The 18,457-nt window shown below is 39.9% G+C and overlaps 1 protein-coding gene across 1 annotated transcript in view; it reads left to right on the top strand.

The window, feature by feature from the left end:
- The window catches only part of LOC115221043, a 336,595-nt gene that overhangs the window by 192,364 nt on the left and 125,774 nt on the right, over positions 1–18,457 (top strand). The window contains exons 16-20 of the mRNA XM_036510356.1: positions 4,884–4,957; positions 6,231–6,415; positions 9,694–9,788; positions 14,341–14,372; positions 17,243–17,324. Of these exons, the coding sequence (XP_036366249.1) occupies positions 4,884–4,957; positions 6,231–6,415; positions 9,694–9,788; positions 14,341–14,372; positions 17,243–17,324 (468 nt within the window). The remainder of the gene's footprint in view (positions 1–4,883; positions 4,958–6,230; positions 6,416–9,693; positions 9,789–14,340; positions 14,373–17,242; positions 17,325–18,457) is intronic.

Raw genomic sequence — 18,457 nt, 5'->3', positions numbered from 1 at the left:
CCATTTTTTTTTAAAACATTCGCTAGACAAAACTTGCCTCTCTACTCTCACTTTCCGTTTCGAGTGATACTTGAAGAAGTTGATGAGAGATTGACCAGAGACGAAAGTGTTTGTCTCCAAACCTTTCAGACGCGTCCACCAGATACATTCTTTCGCCATAGCCACAATGATGATGAAAATAGCTCTTCCTTCTCGTTTGAAGGAAGGAGGCGTGACAATATTGACGATAGACTCAGCTGATAAACCGACTCGTCCCACACGTGACAGCAGTTGTTCGACATAAGCCCACAGGTCAGAAATTTTTGGACACTGCATGAGTGCGTGCAGAACGGTTTCGTCGCTCTGACCGCATCTCGGGCAGGTCGGCCCCGTGTTTCTCGAGCCGTGTCTGTAGAGCTTATCCCGAACGGGTAGCACTGCCAGGAAGTTGTCCATGGGCCCTGGCCCGAAAGTCGTCCCGAACAAGCGGCGTCCAGGTTCGCCCCGAGCTCGTCGTCGTACCTCCTCTCCACTATTCCCCTATAGAATGCTTGGGTTGTGTTGGAGTCACTCAAGTTCGACCCGGGACGGCAGAGTTGCTTGAGAGCAACGGGACACTCGCGGTGCCATTTGCCCTTCCTCGGCCTTTTTTGATCCACGACTGCAGTTCGGTCATGGAGACGAGTTGCGGGAAAGCGTGCCTCACAAACGGCGACCACACCTGTTCACCGTCGTCTACGTAGAGCCTGAGGCGTCGCAGTCTCAGCGCGTGTCTGCGCATCATCAACTACGGCATGCCCGGTCCTCCTTTTAACGGGGGTTGACAGCAAATGGATCGCCTGACCATCGGGACGCATCCTTTCCACAAGAAGCGAAAGAGAATGCGTTCTAGTTTGGTGGTAATAGAGTCGGGACAAGGCACGACGGTCAGGCGGTAGTAGATGACGGACGTGATGTACGAGTTCGCCACCTCCGCCCGACCTTTTAGGGACAGTTTCCTTTCGGCCCATTGCTGGGCGAGAGTGACCACCCTACTCGTTATCTCGTTCCAGTTCTTCCCCATTTGGAGGTCCGGACCAAACCAGACCCCGAGCAACTCGACTGGACCGTCGGTCCAGCGTCCCACGACGGAGGCGCTGGTGGACGGCATGGGCTTTCTTCTCCAGGTGCCGAGTCGCAAGTCCACTGATTTTTCCCGGTTGATTTTCGCTCCTGTCACCGCTTCGTAGTTTTTCAGTGTCTCGCCGACCTGCTAGATGTGCTCGTGGCTAGACACTATGACGGTGACGTAGTCCGCGTATGCAGACACGCTCGTCTCACATCCTATTACTTGTCCTATTACCACCGCCTATTACTTGTCAAGCTTCAAGCATATAGCTTCCATCCGGATATTGTACGATGGGTTGGTGCCTTCCTCTCAGATCGCTCCTTCCAAGTCCAAGTTAATGGTTCGCGGTCCGACGTCTCCAGTGCGAGCAGTGGCGTGCCTCAAGGTTCAGTGCTTGGGCCCTTATTGTTCTTAGTCTTCATAAATGACTTGCCCGACGACCTCACGCAACACACCCTTCTATTTGCCGACGATGTCAAACTGGTCGCTCCTCGCGGTGATATAGAGGATCTTCGTCGATGCCTCCACCAAATTTGGAGGTGGTCTAACAAATGGGACCTGTGTCTGAACGTGTCAAAGTGCTGTCATCTGCCTGTTGGCTCTCCTCCTGCAACTCAACTTGATTTCGAGCCGGGTCGTCTGCTGCTGGAGAGGACCGATCAGGTAAAGGACCTGGGTATCTTGGTGGATTCCTCCTTTTCGCCTTCGGCCCAGTGCGTCCATGCTGCCAACAAAGCACGCGGAATTCTGTTCTTGATTTGACGGTCATTCGGAATGCTCACAGCAGCCATATTCCTACCACTCTATGTCACGCTGGTGAGACCCATATTGGAATACGGGATTCAAGCCTCTTCTCCTTATCTCCTCAAAGACATACAGCATCTCGAAAGAGTCCAGAAGCTGGCTACCCGCATGGTTCATGGTCTCAAAGATTTGTCCTATGAAGAAAGGCTGAGGACGCTCGACCTTTATTCTCTAGAAAAACGCCGCCGCCGTGGTGATCTCATTCTCGCCCACAACATCATAAGCGGAAAGTGTAACCTCTCGAAAGAGCTGTTCTTCACTCCTGCTCCAGAGCATCGGCTGCGGGGTCATTCCGAAAAGCTCTACCTGCGACGAATTTCATCTCAATCGAAGGAGAGGAGCATTCTCCGTCCAGGTTGCGGATCCGAGATGCCAGACGAGATGGTGAAGATGCCGACGACCGCTTTGTTCAAAGCCTCCCTTGACCTCAAGTGGCCTGAACTCTTTACATGAACACCACCCTGTACTTAACTCCATGTCCCCCTACATGGCCTTGCTATTTGCTTTTGAGCCAAATTAACTAACTAACTAACTAACTAACTAACTAACTAACTAACATCCCAGTTCTCGCGGGATGCCCTTCAGAGTTGCCAGCTTCCGCAATAATGGCTCGAGAGTCAATACGTATAGAATCGACGAGAGGGGGCATCCCTGACGGACCGAACGTGCGATGTCGAAAGGTCTCGATAGATGTCCATTTATGCGAATTACTGAACGGATGCCTCTGTACAAAGCGGCTATCCAGCCGCGGAAGACGGGACCGAAACCAGCCGCTCTGAGGACAGCCTCCAAGTATCGATGGTCTACCCTATCGAAAGCTTTCGATTGATCCAAATTGATCCGTGCCCCACCCATGCCAGGTTCCTTAACTACCTTGTCTATGATGTAGTGCATCAGGTGGAGGTTGTCATGGATGCTCCGGCCCGGCACGGCGCACATTTTCGCTTTGTCGACCAGTTTCTCGATGACAAGCGCCAACCGCTTGGCTAACACCTTGGCCAAAATGTTCAAGTCTGCATTAAGCAGGTGATGAACCTAAAGTTATCTATTACATTCCCCTTGTTTAGATCTTTCTTGAGCAGTGTTACGGCTCCTCGGCTCACAAAACCAGGAATGCTCCCGTTTTGCTGCCAGTTGCAGTACACCGCTGCCAAGACGTCTCCAAACAAGTCTGGCATACAACTGTAAAACTCGTAGGGTAGACCATCCAGACCCGGCGATTTGTCCCTCGAGCATTCTGCCATCGCGTCCTGCACTTCCGCCGCCGTGATGGCACCTTCGTAGCGCCCTGCCTTTCTTGTCGAGAGTCGTGGTAGGTTGTGTAGGTAGGCACTGAAGTCCACCCTACGTTCTTGCCCGCGACTCGTCCCGAACAGTTGGGCAAAATGCTGTTGAAACACCTCACACATTTTACTTGGCTCGAGCAATTCGCGCCCCTGTTCATCTACCAGAGACCGAATGGTGACTTTGTTGCCCTGTTGCGCCTCTGCCACCCTGGCCTCTCTCGCGGCTCCAACACTTTCGTTCCTTAGAGCACGCATCCTAGCTCTGACAACACACCCTTCGTGTTTGGCGTTGAAGTGTTGGTCGAGGGCCAACCTCACCGCCAAAACGTCGGATGCGATGCCGCTTCTAATTGCCCCTTCTAGCTTCTTAACTAGCTCACCCTCTACTCTATTTCTATCTATGGCTAGTGCTTTGCTGTACCTAATCGCTTCTGATTTTACTGCTCTATTGAGGGCAAACCACCATTTGTTGTTGATGATGGCTCCCGTCAAAGCCCTCTTTACCAGTGTGCTAATCCGGTCTCTGAAAACCTGTCTCGAAGGGAAAGACGCGTTTAGTTTCCAGTATCCGGGACCCTGCCTATGTGTCTTACCTAAATCTAGCGTACATGTCACAAGTTTGTGATCCGTGTAGCTGACTATGTGAAATTGTGGACATCCTATGCTATCTCTATCTACTGTCCTACACAGTAACCTATCTAGATACGATCTCGACGACCCGATGCGGTTGCTCCATGTCCATGTTGGCGCATTCAGGTGGTCTAGTCGGAACCTGTCAGACAGTTGAAAGTGTCTGAGCAGGTCTCTGAGGCATTTGCATCCCCGTCTATTCCTATCTCTGCCCACGTAGTCTACATGCGTGTCCAAGGTAGCATTCTAATCCCCCACTAAGAGTAAAGGACGAGACGTTCCCAAGAATACTTCTAGACGTTGAAAGAAATCCGCCCGACCTGTTAAGGGCGGTGCGTAGACTGATACGAGTCGTAAAGCGCACCCATTGCTGCCGTCGACATCCAGGACGACTAGTCTACCCTCCGGCTCTACGAATATTCTTTACTTTGAGATCCAGACTCTTGCGAAAATGTACCTCGGTGCCACTGCCTCCCATTCTTGGCAGACAGGGGGGGGGAAATAAATGTTGAACTGTCCGCCAAACATGGTCTTTAGGGCCCGCGGATTGTGGAGTCTGGTCTCACTTATGGCTATGATTTCTAACTTGTGTGACTTTACGTCATTTAAGAGGTACCCTTGTTTCCAAGGGTACCCCAAGCCACGCGCATTTACACAACCAATCTTGATCATAATCCTAATGAATTAGATAGATAGACAGACAGACAGACAGACAGACAGACAGATAGATAGAAGGGGAGAGAGAAAGAGAGAGAGAAGATGGTAAAGTGGTTAACATCCAGGGGTTATGAGTTCAAACCCATTGTTGACATTTGTTATGTTTCTATGTAGATAGTTACATTTTATATTGTCACAACTCAGCTCTAAAGAATTAGTTCCAGAACAATTCGGTTCAGTCTCAGACCAGAACAACAGTTGACTCTATCTACTTTGCTCTTGTCTCCTCAACAGGGAGACATCTTTATTGGATTGTATGTGTATTTTAAAGGAATTTTCAAAATATTTGTTCATTCTTAGATTGCTTCTTATTTGCAGATTTAGTTTTAATTCTTGAATTTTTTTCTTTTTATTATCAGGGATGTGGTCCAGCAGCAGACTTTATGGCATTTGCTAACCAAACAGAATTTGAAAATGTAGACGAAGATGATGGGTATGTTTTTATTTGATAGTATGATAGTTTTATTATTGCATTTGTTGTCATTTCTGATTCTATTGCTATTAGATATGTTATTGTTGAACACCTTTTAATCCCGATAAAACAGGTGTATGAACAAAACGAGACTTTATTATTCCACTGTGTCTGTCTATATTTAGGGTATGATTTGGGAGAGATTTAGGTCATATTTTTAACAAATTGAGTGACAAGGTAAATTACTCCCTCGTTGGCTTGCAACTCACCTATTACTAAAGTTGATAGTTTGATTTTAGAGCTGGTATTCATACCTTTGATTGGAACTTGTCAGATTTCTATTACTAAAGACTCAAATTTAAGGCAGTATGACATGACACTGCTAATAATCATAATATTGATTTCTTATGTTAACCCAATGTTCCATATTTGCTGGGGAAAGATAGTGGATCCAGTTCAGAACTGTCTGGATTTGTCTGTTTCTTTTTCCATCCAATTTAAGGGATCAGATCAAGCAGTAGGTATCATGACTTATTCTTATGAAATAACACTGAAATTTATTGATAGAAATGGTAAATATAAATTAATCAAGCATGGGTTTAATCAATTCTGGGCACACTCTCTCAGGTTGTAAACTTAATTCATTCCATCATTAAATACTGAAGTACCTGGTGGGGGTTCAACAAGACCACTTAGTCCTTCACTACCTTTAACAGAATCCACAACATTGCAAGCATTCAGACCAGGTCGTTGGTGTGAGGATAACATGATGTCATGATTCACAATACTTTCATTGTATAGTGTCTGTATAGTGTCTGTTTGCCAAAAGAGGCCTACCACTATATATGACAAAGGTACTGTTGATAACATCTCTAGACACAACCCCATTTCTTGTCATGTCTACCACATTATGACTTCCAGCTTAATTATTTGCAAGATTGGAAACTTGATTTGCAGCAACCCATAAGTTGTGGTTCATTCATGTCTTTCCCTCATCAACCACAGATGTCCTGTAAAAATTATGGGTGGTATCCTTCCTCTTTTAATTAAGCTCTGTTCCATCAAACATGAGATCCCTCAGCTAACACTATTTGTTATCTGTATCACTAATAGTGTAGCCTGATTAACATCATTTCTCATTTGAGCTCCAAGGTAGCAGTCTAGTTAACATATCTTGTTTTTGGCGCCAATATAGACCTTATGTTATTCATTGTATCTACCTTTCTTTTAATCACTATTAAAAGTGTTACGTATTATTTTCTGAAATAACTCTTCTTTCTACATCAATTCTAAGGAAACTGAAAGCTGATATCAGAGAGAAAATTATTAAAGAATATGAAAACGAATTGGAAGGAAATGTGATAGATAACATGATTGACTATGTGTTGGAGTTCCTAAAACGACCAAACTTGATAACTGTTTATGATACAGACTCAGTTGAAGACTTTGATCTAGCAATTTTCAAGGCTGTGTTCAAAGGTAAGAAATATTTAAAAAATTATATTTTCAACTTTTGATATTTTCTAATCAATTTGACTTTCATTACATATGATTGTAATTTAAATTAGTTGTTACTAATTACACTAATTTATACACCAACCAAAAAGTTCAGAGTTAGTTTTAGCATGAAACATTAAAAAACTAATTTAGGATGAAATATTTAGGGAAACAATAATAATATTATGTGAGGTATATTTTCCATCTCAATATGGCTAACCACTAAGGGTAGGTGTTACTGTAGCTTGTAGCCCCAGGAGAACATCTTCTCCAGCTGGCTATTGACACACTTTCTGTGACCTATCGGTATTTGCAAAGGGAAGCCATCCTACAGTAATTATTAACCCTAACCCTGAAATCTATCTTCTCCTGTCACTACTCTCTATCTAAACACCCCTAACCCCCTTCATAATACACTTAGTTCTCCAGAAAATCATTCCATCTTTAAACTTCATCCTGTCAATACCTCAAATACCTAAAATTCATCCCTGAAGACGCAGGCGGTGTTATCTGATGATAGAACCAAGTAACTATCATTATTCCGGACCACCAGACCCAGAAACAGCGGTTAGGCTCATAAAACTCAATCCATTTAACTCCTGATAACATTTATACTCTGTGGCAGTCGTACTATATCCATACACATGTACATTATTTGTATTAAATTTATTTAATATTCTGTGTAAATCGACTTTCCTAACTTGCTTGTCCTTAAATTTTCTCTCACACACACACATATATGTTTATATAAATCATAAATGTCAGTAGGAATAGGAGCTGAATTTATTTAACTTTTAGTAATCTTTATGATTACGCGAGCTTTTTAGCCTTCTTCATATATTAATATTATTCTCGTGTTGTTTTATTACATGCAGTAGTCATCCTCTCTTTGTGTCTAAATACTTTGCTATTCCAACTGTCGTTGTTTTATAGTAATTATCTATCTGTATAAAGGCCACGGCCTCCTTCTGAGCGGGGTAGATATATTCTGTTTGAGTTTGCTTTGGGGTGGTGACTTCGATACGCTGTTAGAAGTTTTCCAGCTTTTCTATCTAGGTTTCTCAATTCACTAATCTTCCAGTATATTTTGTCAAAGCTGTAGTTTATGACTGGTATCGCTAGCCCGTTTATCTCTATTATCTTATTTTTAGTATTAAGTTCAGAGTTTAATATTGGTCTAATTTCCTCTCATTTCGGTGTGCTGCGTTTTAGCTGTTTCGTTTATTCCTAGATATTTGTATGGGTGCTTGTAGTCTAATTCTCTCATTTCTGTGTCTATGTCGAGTGCAGGGTTTTCAATGCTGAATAATTTACCTCTTCTCAGTGGGATTCTGGTACATTTGTCCAGCCCCATACTCATTCCGATATCATTGCTGAAACACTGAGCAATTTTTCTAAGGTTTCTCTGTTCCATGGTGATTTTAGCAAAAAGTCTTAGGTCATCCATGTACAGGAGATGGCTTATTTTTTGTACATAGCACCTGTTACCCATGGTGGTTTCGTGTGACACGTTTGTGAGTGGTGTCAGAGAAAGGCAGAAAAGTAGGGGTGATAGTAAATCTCCTTGGAGAATCCTTCTTTTTATGGGTATAGGGTAGGTTTTAATAAGTCGTGAATCATATTTTAAATGTTATATTGGTCTTCCAGTTTGCCATTGCATGTTTAATATATTTTAGCGATGGTGGAGCTACCTTATTTGTGTGGAGAGATTCCAGTATCTATGAGTGTGGAACACTGTCGAATGCTTTCTGGTAATCAATCCAAGTCATGTTCATATTTGTCTTTCTCCTCTTACAGTTCTCTATTATGGTTCGGTTTTCTAGAAGACCATACATCCTTACAACCATACATCCTTCTCCAGCATCCTTTTTGTTCTTCTGGTAAAACGTTATTTTCCATGTGATTTATAAGTCAGTTATAGATGACTGATGTTAGGGTTTTGTAGGGTGTTGATAGACATGTTATTGGTCTGTAATTTCATGAGTGTATGGTGTCGTTGTTTGGAGGAATTAGGATGTTTTGTCCCTCCAGCATACAGTTTGGGGATGATTCTGGCTCACTTGTCAACAGATTCAGTACTGTGCTAAGTGGTTATGTGTATTGGTGAGGTGTTTCAACCAGAAGGTGGGGATCTTGTCTATCTCTGGAGTTTTCCAGTTGATGATACTCCTCAGTGTATCCATGGTATCGTGGCCTGTGATGGTGGACCATATCTGTTGTTCTATTGCGTTCTTTCCTTTTCCCTATCAATCCACTGAACATTTTTGTTGTGCTTTATGGTTTGCTCCATATTGCTTGTTGTTGGCGTGGCATTTCTTGCTATTTTTTTTGTTTGACTTTATAATAATAATTATTATTGTTGTTGTTGTTGTTATTTTGGTTTGGCTCAAGTTCGGTTTTATTTTGGTTCGGAATTATACGGATATCGAGTTACTTTCTGTAACGTTCAGTAGCCACAATTTTTACGGCAGTCTTTCAAGTGCTTAGAATCCTCCTGATAATTCTTGCTGTCCCTTAAAAACAAACCTTCTGTAGGAACTCTACCAGGCATTATATTTCAATCTCCCTCAGTCTTCTCAAAGAACCAATTATTATATGAACGACCTTTACTGTTTGCATGCTCCAAATTCTTCCTATTTCTAATTTTAGGGGATTGTATTTTTTTGTTTTTCTTCAACTTTTTTTACGAATCTGGAATCAGACGGGCATGATGGGTCAATTTGTAAGCAACGCCACTTTCCTTATCTATAATATTTATGTCTGGTCTATCATTTTAAATTTCTTGTCCTTCGAATAGGAAAGTCCCACAAAACCATACATTTCTCCGGCTACAGTACTCTTTCAACTCAATGATTATACCATGTGTTTCCAGGTTCAAAATCCTTATTTCTGGCACAGTTTCCAATGTATAACATTTACAACTTTGTCGTGCCTCCATTTCTGATATTCTTACTGTGCCAACTTGGGGCATTCTGTCTTGTTCCAAGTTTCACAGGCTCTACATATTTCTGACAAATTCTGTACATATATATTTTTTTTTCTCAAATTGTTTGTCTCTATCACTTGATTTTAGGCTGCTATAATTAGGTTCCCTGTTTCTTTATTAATATCCTCTTTTTTTAAAAAAGCCCAGGATTTTGTTTCACGTATGACTTCAGTGGCTCTCTAAAATTAGCCATGCAGAGTTTATCAAATATTTGGATTTAATAAAAAAACATTTAAATATCGACTGACTGTTTGTTCTAAAATCTATATTACAGCGCAGAAAAACAACTTAGAAAATTTGAGGCTCGCATTTGTGTGGGACAGAAGTTATATCGTAAAACGTCTAATATTTGAAGAGACTCAGCAGAAAGTAAGATAATATATTTTTATCACTTCATGTTGTGAACCATTAATAAATCGACTTTTACTTCTGCTAGAAAGGAAGAAAAGTATTTCAAATACATTCCTAACTAATGTTATGAATGTATTTCAAAAATTTTTTAATGGTAAATTTTAATAATTTGAATGCTTGTAAAATATTTATTGTTTATTTCTCTATAGTTTTCACCATTCTTTCCCCACTCTTTCACTCTCCATACGTATATAAATATATATATGCACCTGCACATAATTATAAATGTTGCAAATATTACGAAGAAACAAAACAAAAGCAACGTAAAACATATACACTGAGTTGGTATTAGTTTGGTGGAAAAAAAGAAAAGGAAGGTATTTATATTTCCAGTATTCGCTCTTCTTCTGAAAGATAGGATAGACATGGAAAGAACAGAACGTAGCAGGGTAATTTGAGAAATTGAAATACACATATGTCCAACAATCATGGAAGGGTGGACGACTGGAAGAATTAGAAAGATCGCTTTAGGCGGGAGTGACGTGGGGGAGAACTATGCACCTGGCATATGTTTCTGTGTGACTGGGGGCCGAGCATGTTTAGTTGTTAGTATGTGTATGACGCTATGTACGTTTGCGTGTGTATCTGTATATAATATCTTGTTAATGATGTGTGCATATGAATAATAAGTGGAAAAGTGTGAGGTGGCAGGTATATGTAAGAAGTGGAAAAAAGGGAAGGGTTAAATGTAGAGCGGTTGGGAAATAAGATCATTGGGGGAAAGAAGCCTAGAAAGTGCAAATATATATATATGTGTGTGTGTGTGTGTGTGTGTGTGTGTGTGTGTGTGTGTGTGTGTGTTTGCATGTGTGTAGCACGATTAAAATGCAACCTACATGTGTTTCCTAATCAGCTGATCCTCTGATGTGATAATTACTCAACGAGACATACTTAACGTAGCTAATAATCAGGCTGAAAATACCTTAATCACCTGAAGGTTACTTTGTCGCCTGGAAATTCCAAGTTACCTCACCACAGACCGTTAACTCACATTTGTAGCGTATTAATCTTGAATTCCCAAGCGGCAATGTAACCTTCATATAATTAATGCATTCTTAGTTTGATGAACAGCTTAGATGAGTACCATTTTGAGTAATTATTACATCAGAGGTTATGTAGACTGGATTTTAGCATTTCCACTCTCTTAATTTGGATTTTTATACGCATTCATAACAACTCTATTTTCTAACCGTGAGCTGTACAGAACGTTTCAGCTTATTGAATTTCCTCGTAACTTTAATATGGGAAAAGTATTATTTCTAATCATATTATTGGTATTATTTCTAATCATACACTGTCCACTCTTTGCATTCTGTACCTGCTATGGACCATTTGATGGTTAAAAATTTCCGACACTTTGATTCCTGGATCTTACCCTTATATAACTGTATATATACACATAGGTACCCAAATCAATATTAGCTGTAGATCCAACCTAGTCATGTCAAAGTGTATCCTATGTATAACATGAAAAAAGCGTGGTTCAAAATTCACAACGGCTGTTTCGGTAGCATTTCATTTACGCATTCTTAGACTAATATCAGTGCAAAACCCAGTCAACTTCAGGTAGATTTCAAGCATACAAACAGGTAAGAAAGATCATGTGTAGTCATACAAAATAAAATAAGTATACAGAAAAAAATTTTTTTTTTCTGTATTCCGTATTTCTTACTGTTATACAAATTATATAGGTAAATATGTTCACTCAGTCATATATCTATATACACATAGACACATATTTACAAATATATGTACATATATGAACATATACTTACACGTGTGTGCGTGTATATATATTCATGTGTGTGTGTCGGGCGCCTACCAGCGCTCTGTGGATCAGTTGGACTTTTCCAAGCGTCCCCAACATCTGAACATCTCCCCAGCAGAGCTCTCGGCTCTTTGATATCTCCGATGCCGCAAAGACATCGTCATAAAACCGGCCGACAAGGGTGGAGCCGCGGTGGTGTGGGGCACTGACCTCTACAAGGCTGAGGCTCTCCGCCAACTTCAAGACACCTCCTCCTACGGCCCTCTGCCCTCCAACCCCTCGCCTAGCTACCAACAGACGGTGTCCTCCACTATCCATGACCTCATCTTCAACTCCTATCTCTCCATCGCCTCCAACTTCACCCCCACAATTTATTTTCTTCCTAAAATACACAAACCTTGGCCACCCATCGTCTCCGCCTGTAACTGTCCCACGGAACTCATCTCAAAATATCTTGATCGTGTCCTTGGTCCCCTAGTGGCTTCTCTCCCTTTTCACATCCATGACACTAATCAACTCTTTCTCCTTCTCTCCTGGCCCCGCTAAACTTCTCTTCACTCTTGACATCAAGAGCTTATTTCCCACACCACGAGGGGCTTCTTGCCCTCAAAAACTACCCAGACCTTCAAGCTAACCCCAACCTTACACATCCACTTATCTTCGTCTGGCCGAACTTGTTCTCTCCCTTACCTACTTTTCGTTTGCGGGGGATTTTTACGAACAGATTTCGGAAGTGGCTATGTGATCGACAATTGGCCCCAACTATGCAAACCTGTTCGTTGACTACGTTGAGGCCCAAATATTTTCAAGATTTATTGGTCCCACTCCCGAACTATATAGTTGCTATATTGATGACTGTATCGATGCGACCTCGCTCTCCCACGAAGAACTAGACTCCTTCCTCTCTTTTGTCCAATATTTCCATCCTGCGCTATTTCCAACACTTCCTGTCTCACAATTTCGGTCAGCATTCATCACTCCAGTGTCAACACCTCCATCTACTACAAACACACCGACTCACACTCATACCTCAACTTCTCCTCCTCCCACCCTAAACACACCAAGCTCTCCATCCCCTAGGCCCAATTCCTCCGTCTGCGCAGGCTCTGCAGTGATAACCATAACTTTGAGACTCACTCTCAAGTCCTGTCTCGCCACTTCATCCTTCGTGGATATCCCCTCACTACTACCCACACCGCCCTTGCCAGAGCACTTCTGTGTGCCGTGCATCTGTTCTCTTTCCCCACAACCGCCCCGCCATTACTTGTCTCCTGTTTCCCTTCACCTACCACCCCTCCACCCTTCCTCTCCAACGCACCATTCTCCGTGCCTTCGAGCGACTCCAGTCCGATCCCTTCACTTCTCACATCTCCCCTAATATATCCTTTCCCTCCTTTAAACGAGCCCACAACCTACGTGACTTCCTGGTCCATAGTTTCTTCCCTAGCCCCACCTCCCAGCACGGCTCGGTCCCTGCTCCTACCCTCGCTGCCGCACTTGTCCTTACCTCTCCAACACCACCATCCTCACAGACACACATCATCGTCCCTATCATATCACTGACTCCTTCACCTGCACTTCTAGCAACGTCACTTACTGCATGTCCTGCTCTCTCTGTCCTCTGTACGTCGGTCAAACGGAACGCCGCTTGGGTGACCGGTTTGCGGAACACTCGTTTATTCATACGAACGTACCTGAGATGAAATATGTCATAAATAACAGTGACAAACGAAATATACACCGCCGGAAGTTGTTGTTGACAAAGAACAGCAGTAATTTTGAGCTGAATACACGTCACTTATTGGTTGAAATTACCGAAATACGACAACTTTAACACGACATAACTTTGAAAATAGAAACTTTTCTCAACAATGCTAAGCGTAAAAGATGGAGGCCAACAAATCATCCATGTTAAAACAACGTTTTCTTTGATTTTGTACAAACAAAAAGATAAAAATAATTGAACGTCCAACGCAATCTTCGAATAACTCGTCCCCATTTTTAAATCCTTGTATGTTGGATAAGTAATTAAACGAAGCAGAGGAAAAAAGTATTTACATGAAGGAATACTATTACTGTTACAAGCGGGTAAACGATCTCTGCCACAGACCACAGTGAATTGCTTACCAATCAATCGCTGTCAATCAACTGCTGATGACTGGGCAGTTGTCTATTCTATTTAATAGAAATGAATCTGTTCACCTTTATTCATCGGGTGGTGGAGTCGGAATCCACCTCAACAAAACCAAGTTTATAAAGTTAAAAGTGCAATTTATTTTTGTGGAGGCTGCAGAATATTTAATAACAGAACCACTTTGTTTGTTTTTCTTTGTCTGTACTCCATCTACCCTTCTTTTTAGTCATTTTTAGAGGTATCATATAACTTTCCCAGTCTGACATTTGCTACACATTTTACACAGAAGTTTAAATTGGTCAAATGAAGTTCTTTTGACATCATGTGGAACTGTTTCTCACCAGAAGATTTCATCCATTCAAATCCTGTGTGAAAAGCAGTGTACCATAGTAAAACTTATAAATAAGAAAAGAAGAAATCGTGAATATCTGTGTTAATATGGATAGGATAATTGTGGTTACTCTCATATCTTGTACTGTTTATATTCAGTTATGGCTTCTCTGTATAATTTGTTGTAAAATTTAAAGACTCTACGATATTGCATTAATGTGAAAAGTTGAAACTACATCATTCCTTCTAACATTCCATATCATTTCTTTTATTTTCAGGAAGATGATATGGACACTTCAGAAGAAGCGAGGTAATGCAAGAAATATATCCCTAAATCTGGTAACATATAAGTGCATATATGGAAGGGTTTGAGTAATAATATATAAGTGATCAAAATTTTTGATTTGCTGAGATTATACTGTAATTAGTAGATAAAAACTTCTGGGGATGTTAATAAACCCTAATGGCCAAGGGAGATAACTCTTACGATCAATTGTTGATTACTATACAACACTATTCTTCGTAATATGTTGGAAATATACCAAATTGCTACACTTCGAAACCTTACTCTGTTACATCATTGGTATTATTCATGAATTGTCGAAGGATTGAAACTAACAGAGGGATCAAAAAAGCAAAGTTTGGTTGGCACCCATCATTTGTCTACACTTATCTCTCTTAAGATAGCTATAGCATTAATAATTTTAACAATCTGACTAATTTTTTGTGGGGTGGGGTGAAAGAAATTAAATTTTGTGATGTTGATTTCATTCTCTATTCTGTAAGAAATAATTCAATGTAAGCAAAAGTTAAAACTGGTTTGTGAACTTAATGAGAAATCCATAACATCTGCTAATGATGTTCCTAATTATATTCAAGCATAGAATGAGTGAGAGAGAGAGGGGGAGTCAGAAAGAGATGCAGAGTGACAAAGAGAGAAACAGAAAGAGGGAGAGACCGAGTGATAGAGTGACAGGAAAAGATGGAGAGAGAAAGCGAGAGAGAGAAGGAACGAGAGAAACAGAAAGAAAGAGAGAGAGAGATTTATTGATTTTGAAATTTTACTTTTCTGGCAAGACATTTGATTGTAATTTTGTGTGAAGAAGCTAAGATGACTTCATCATGGATGATGAATGAGAGCCACCACAACATATATAGTTGTGAGAACTTTATTATTTTTTCTTACTTATTATTAAATATGAAAAAATCTCAAAAGGTTACATGAAACCCATGCTACTTTGGCAGTTTGGGATGAAGATCAAAATGTCTAGTTTATTATTACTTAACAATTCTATAGATTCCAGTTTCCCCTCCATCCTAAGTTATTGTGGCTAAGCAGCAATCAAAGCATGAAATCTTCTTAGTCCACATCAGCAAAAATAATTCAAAGAAACAAAAATATGATAATATAAAGCAAAGTCAGTGTTTTAAGCCAAGTGGAAATGGAAAAAGACAACAAAGATTGAAGCAAAAGACTTCTTCCAAGAGAGAGAGAGAGAGAGAGAGAGAGAGAGAGAACATGAAAGGAAGGAGAAGAGGATTATCCTTGTCTTATTTCAGATAGTCATCATGGCAATGGATACAGGAAGTGATGGTAGGTATGTGATTTCTAGTTGAGGAGAGTGGAGATGAGTTGTTGATGTCCATGTGGAACTCAGGTAAAAAGAAATAAAGAAAGAGTAAATAGTAACAGGTGTGTGTCTCTATACAATATGTATATGGGAAAGGGAAAGAGTAGGATTCAAGTAGTGTGAATATGTGTGTATGTACATCTGTGGTGGATGGGAAATGAAGGAAGGACTTGAAGAAAAACAGAAATAATTTTAAATTCCAGTGGGGGATAATAGCTACAAAGGGAGAGTTAATCAGGTTTAGCAGAAGGGATGGGGGAAAGAGAAAGAAAAGAATTAGGGGAAACTAATTAATGGTTAATTATAAAATTTGATTGGTGTATGAACTCTGGCATTGGAGAAATTTGTAAACTCCACCAGCATGTTGACAGGCTCTGTGTGTGTGTGTGTGTGTGTGTGTGTGTGTCCATAGATGAATATATTCATTAATTTTGATGTTGTACTTGTTTGTCAAATGACTTTATCTGAGGCTGAATGTTGAACCCCAAAGCAATTGCGTCAAGGAAATGTCATGATAGTCATCACATCACACATCTCCTAACTCTAATCAGGATGAAAGCATTTTCTAATTTAAACATAAGGCTAACAATATTTAAGAGAAGGTCTTAATCTATACTATGAACCTCAGTACTTGACTGCTATTTTATTTTATCAACGCCCAAGGGGATGAAAGATAGTGATAGCCTCAGCAGGATTTGAACTCAGAACATTAAGGATCAGAAGAAATATGCTCAAACAATTCTACCACATCATCGCCTTATTTCCATTATATTTAAAATACTGAGAAAAATTTAATTCATTTTAATCAATATCAAGAAATCATTAGCTCATTCTCTGATACTAATTTAATGCAATTTCTGGTTCCTGGCTTACTTTTCTCTTCTCCTCAGACAAACATAACTTTCTTCATACTTATACAATGAAATATAAGAGAATCATTATGCTGATTTACAATGCTCTACATGAGAAGACGTCATAACATTATTATTATAATGATTGAAGGAAATAACACAGAACTCCATAACTACAGAAAATAGCAATCAAGTTAATGATACAATAATGTAATGATGAGAAATTTGCTTCTAACTTAAGTATAAGGCCAACATTTTAAGGTGAAGGAATTAGTCAATAACACCAACTTCATTACTTAACTGGTACTTTATTTTATCAACACCAGAAGGATAATAAGCAAAGCTGATCTCAGAGGGATTTGAACTTAGTATATAAAAAGCTGGAACTAATACCACAAGACATTTTTTGTGACCCTCTAATGATCCTACTACAATAACTGTTTACATATTCTGGTCTAATTAGATTTCTTCAGCAAAGCATAGCCTTCTCTGCATAATATCTTTTCTCTACTTACTATATAAGTATTATTAACAACTGTTTAACCCATCATTTATCTATTTCTGGGTATGGTTTTATGTCTCTATATCTGTAAATATTTATAGTTTTCACTAGGGTGGTTCTTTATCTCTTGATTTTGTTATTTACCATTTTCTACCTTCCCTATCAGAATTTTACTTCAACTGTTTATTTGGTTTAGATCTGTCTATGAGAAAAGAATTAATTCATGTGATGAATTTGGTATGGTAAAGTTTGAAAAAGGTGACCAGAAAATTGCAAAGGTAATTGTTTTTAATGTTCCCTTTATTTTTATTGACAACATCTGTTTGTAGAAATTTTATCCAATAATCAGTTCATTATTTTGTCGATGGATTTCTATAGCAGCAACGTTTTACACGGTTTTTGTGAATATTTTTAGATACTTTTTCATTTTTTTGTACAGTTGGCTATTAATTTTCATGTTGGTGTATATGGATGGATAGCAATGCTCTTAGTGATTCTGAAAAGAAAAGACTTAAAAGTGCTACCATTAAAGGTTATTATATGTGGAGATTACATGAAATAAAGATCTTCCCAACATTGATCCAGTAGAGGGCCTAGTGATTCTAGTTGGTAGCAATATGATAGACAAAGTACTGAAGAATATGAAAGCTGGAGAAACCCCATGAACCATTAGGAATTGTTGCTATAATGTTTAAAATACTTGGCAGTGTGAGATATGGCTTTGTTATTTGTTACAGTCAATCGAATTTTACAGAAAAGTGGTATGCATAAGGACTTGCATTGTAGCATTACAGTGAGCTGTTACAAGAATAAAGGAGATGCTAGAGAAAGGTAATTATACAGAAGTATAAAATTGCTGGACAAGAGCACAAAAGTTATGGAAACAACCACAGCTTAAGTAATTAGAGAAAAGGTTACACTAGACGAGATATAGTTTGGTTTTGTGCCATGGACAAGTACTAAAAATGCCCTGCTTTTGGTGAAGTAACTGAAGGAGAAGTATCTGGGTAAAAGTAAGCTGCTGTATTTGACATTCAATAACCAGCGGAAAACCTTTGACAGAATTCTTTACTTTGGGATCTGGTGGTCAAAAGGGGACTAGCAGCAGATGAATGGTTTATGAAAGCCACACACACCATATCGGTAATTTGTCATAGTTGTTTGCAAATAGTGAATTAAGACTTGAAATGTAACCGTCAACTTAGAGAATGAGAGGTTTTGCAAATGAAAACGGAAAATTTCGCCTTTGCTAAGTTAGTACCGAAAGTTGACATTGAGAAACCTTTTCAAATAAGTGAATCATAAATATAAAATAATATTTATTTATTTTTAATTATAAAAATAATAAAAACCCTATTATATACCCGAGCTCAAATCATTTATGCATCTCAAGTATGGAAGTAATTCGTGC

Source organism: Octopus sinensis, linkage group LG17 (assembly GCF_006345805.1).
Source record: "Octopus sinensis linkage group LG17, ASM634580v1, whole genome shotgun sequence".
Classification (NCBI taxonomy): Eukaryota; Metazoa; Mollusca; class Cephalopoda; order Octopoda; family Octopodidae; genus Octopus; species Octopus sinensis.
This window is presented reverse-complemented; position numbering and strand designations above follow the sequence as displayed.